Source organism: Sipha flava, unplaced genomic scaffold (assembly GCF_003268045.1).
Source record: "Sipha flava isolate LNK unplaced genomic scaffold, YSA_version1 18925_pilon_pilon, whole genome shotgun sequence".
Classification (NCBI taxonomy): domain Eukaryota; kingdom Metazoa; phylum Arthropoda; class Insecta; order Hemiptera; family Aphididae; genus Sipha; species Sipha flava.
Window position 1 is genome coordinate 1 of NW_020272497.1, and position 3,437 is coordinate 3,437.

Sequence of the window (3,437 nt, forward strand, 5' to 3'; positions counted from 1 at the left end):
TTAAATAATGACAGTATTATACTTCTGTAATTTTTAAAATAGCTGAAAATTATCATTATCATCATATTTTTTAACATTTTGTTTTAATTTCTCCATGAAAATTGTTTCTTTTTAAGTGATGGTTTTTTCATTGGCCTCCTCATTATTGTCTTCATCATAATTTTCCTATTGCTTTTTTTTTTTTTTTTAAGCGTTTCAGTTGTTTCTTTATCAAACAATGCTTTAAAAGTAGGTAAATCTTTAGAACAATTTAAAATGCACTTAGGAATTACTGTATTACAATAATTAACTATCTTATGTATAGCTTCTAACACAGTTATCTTAAGAGCCACATGATACTGGAATTTCAAACATAAATTATTATAATATTATTAGTTATCAAGTCATAAATTCAATATGTATATTTATAAAAATAATTCAATTATCTTATACATTATGATCCTGAATGATTTCTACTTTTCATTCTTTAAAATAATTAACGAGTTTTTTTTATATTTTACTGCAAACATTTTGTTAAATATTATTTTAAAGGTAACATATTGTCACAAATTATTGAAAATAGTATATTTAAAATAATATGTATTTATATATACATTTTAATAATGTATATATAAAACATTTCTATATTAAAAAGTGTAAACATAGTGGGTTACTTCGGTTTCCTTAAATGTATGAACCTAGCTATATGGCTGTATCCTTTTCAGATACATAATTTCAAACATTACTCACCATCTAGTTAATAATGTGACACTATGACAATAGTTATTTAATCCTAATGCCATTAACAAGGGCATAGAATATTCATATTTTGATTTATTGCAAAATGCATGAAAATCAAATTTAAATTTTTTCAGGATTAGTTTTTGAAATTACTATAGTTTTCATCAATCTTAAGGTTATTGATAAAGATCATGCTTTATATTAATTTAAGAGAACATTGTTTAAATATTGATATTAACCTTTTTTTATATGATATAGGTGATATTGTTTTTTGCTATTATCAAGAATTGTTATACGAAGCAATAATTAGAGATCGACGTTGGAGGAAAGATGGTGTCGGAGAATATTATATTCATTATATAAATTGGAAGAAAAATTGGGATGAATGGGTTGATTACCAAAATGTTTTAGTAATAAACGAAGTAAATATATCGCATAAAGAATTTTTAGAGAAGGAATTGTAAGAAAATAATGAAAATATTGTACTATTTATTTTCAACTAACTTCTATATTTATAATATAGACAAAAAAAGCTTGAAAAACAAAATTCATCCAAAAGAAAGAAAAAAGGTGTAATAATGAAGCTCGCTAATAACACAATACTGTCAGGAAAAAAGAGAGGAAGAAAAAGAAGTGATTTAGTTTAAAATAAATACCTATATATTTTGTGTATAATGTGAATTATAATTAAACATTGTATTTGTTTTATCTAGAATTATCTAATATTACACCATGTACATCTGCAACAAAAAAACGAAAAAGTAAAATATTTTAATTAAATAGTAACTAAACATTAATGGTTTTAAACTTATTATTGGTACTTATTAGAAACATCTCTTGATAATGATTCTCTCAATTTTCCATCTACTTCAGGATCACTTATTCATACAGCAAAAATTAATATTAATTTATTAATTTTAAAATTAATGTTCCATTTAATATTTATGTTTTTAAAACTTTCTATTTATTTATTTTACCTATATCATCTAATAATGATTTTAAAGATTCTCAATATGCTTCTTTATCGAATCAAATACGAAATAAAAATAATACATTTAAAGTTTAATATTACCATTAATAATTATAATATATTGAATTTTCTATTTGAACTTTTTATGTATATCATCTAAAGCTGATTCTCAATCCAACTCTGGATCACTCTACGGTGGAAAAAAAGGTAATATATTTTGAATTAATATTAATGTGTAATATTGTCACACTTACTATCTATAACTTTTTGGCATATCTCCAAATAATGATTCTCTGATTTCTCAAAATGCTTCGGAATCAAATCTTGAAAGAAATAATAGTATTACAAATTAAATTAACATTAATCTTTACAATTTTAATTTTATAATTGTATTTTTTAGAAATAACTGATGATCAAAGACTACGTTTTAAAAAAAATTTGAAACCAAACGCTTATGGAGTGAGAAGTATTATATTTTAAATTTAATACCGATGTTTGTTGTTATATCTATGATTTAAAACTTTTTAGTCATATCTCCTGAAAGAGAAGTCATGGGATTCGAACCCATTTATGAATTAAACTTCAATAAGAAAACAAGTAATATATTTTAAATTCAATATCTATATTTCTATTTATGATTAAACATTTCCTATTTATATCCTTTAAACAAATATTACAAATTTTCTGGATTTTAAAAAGTTTAAAAAAAGATTAATCAATTTCAATTTTAAAATTAATATTTATGGTTTTTAATTCTCTATTTATGATTCATTTAATACTTCAACATCGTATCTCGAAAAAGAGAAGTAATAAAATTAAAATTAACACAAATATTTATTATATTTCAATTTTTATTTATTCTTTTTAGGCACAATTGATGATCAAACTCCAATTTCATTACCTGATTGTGAATCAAATATTACTAGAAAAAGAAGTAATATATTAAAAATGAAATTTTAACATTGCTATTTATATTTTTTTATGTTTTTTTTTTTTTACCTTTTAGGCACATCTGATAATAATTCTTTCAATCGGGATTCACATTCTTCCGATCAGGATTCACGTTCTGTTAATTGGGATTTACAATCTGTCGATCGGGATTCACATTCTTCCGATCAGGATTCACGTTCTGTCTATCAGGATCCACATTTTGTCGATCAGGATTCACATAGTACTAATGTATCAAATTTTGAAATAGAGAGAAGTAATAAAATTAAAATTAACACATATTTATTATATTTAAATGTTTTATTTGTTCTTTTTAGGCATAAGTGATGATGAATCAAGTATTAGTAGTGTAAAAAGTAATATATTATTAATTCAATTTTAATATTTTATAATTTTTTTATGTTTTTTTTTTTTTACCTTTAAGGCACATGTGATAATGATTATTTGTATTCATCTAACAGTAACATATCATATTTTGAAAGAGAGAAAAGTATTATATTTAAAATTAATATAAATATTAATTATATTTCAATTTTTATTTGTTCTTTTTAGGCATAATTGATGATCAAAGTTCAACTTCATCATCTGATTTTGAATCAAACTTTCCTAGAGAAAGAAGTAATATACTATAAATTAAATTTTAATATTGCTATTTATAATTTTTTATGTTTTTTATTTATTTATTTTTTTTACCTTTTAGGCACATCTGATAATGATTCTTTGCATTCATTCAACAGTAACATATCATATTTTCAAAGAATGAGAAGTATTATGATTAAAATTAACATAAATATTTTTT

At 21.9% G+C, this 3,437-nt stretch overlaps 1 protein-coding gene across 1 annotated transcript; it reads left to right on the forward strand.

Annotated features, from left to right (window-relative positions):
• Positions 1 to 978: 978 nt before the first annotated feature.
• Positions 979 to 2,961, forward strand: LOC112681279 (chromatin modification-related protein eaf3-like; the record flags this gene model as incomplete). Its single annotated transcript, XM_025551544.1, has 9 exons — positions 979 to 1,180; positions 1,244 to 1,353; positions 1,434 to 1,481; positions 1,853 to 1,897; positions 2,091 to 2,156; positions 2,219 to 2,287; positions 2,559 to 2,624; positions 2,697 to 2,869; positions 2,956 to 2,961. Coding segments are annotated over 9 exons (785 nt in total), but the record flags the coding sequence as incomplete, so codon positions are not given.
• Positions 2,962 to 3,437: the final 476 nt, after the last annotated feature.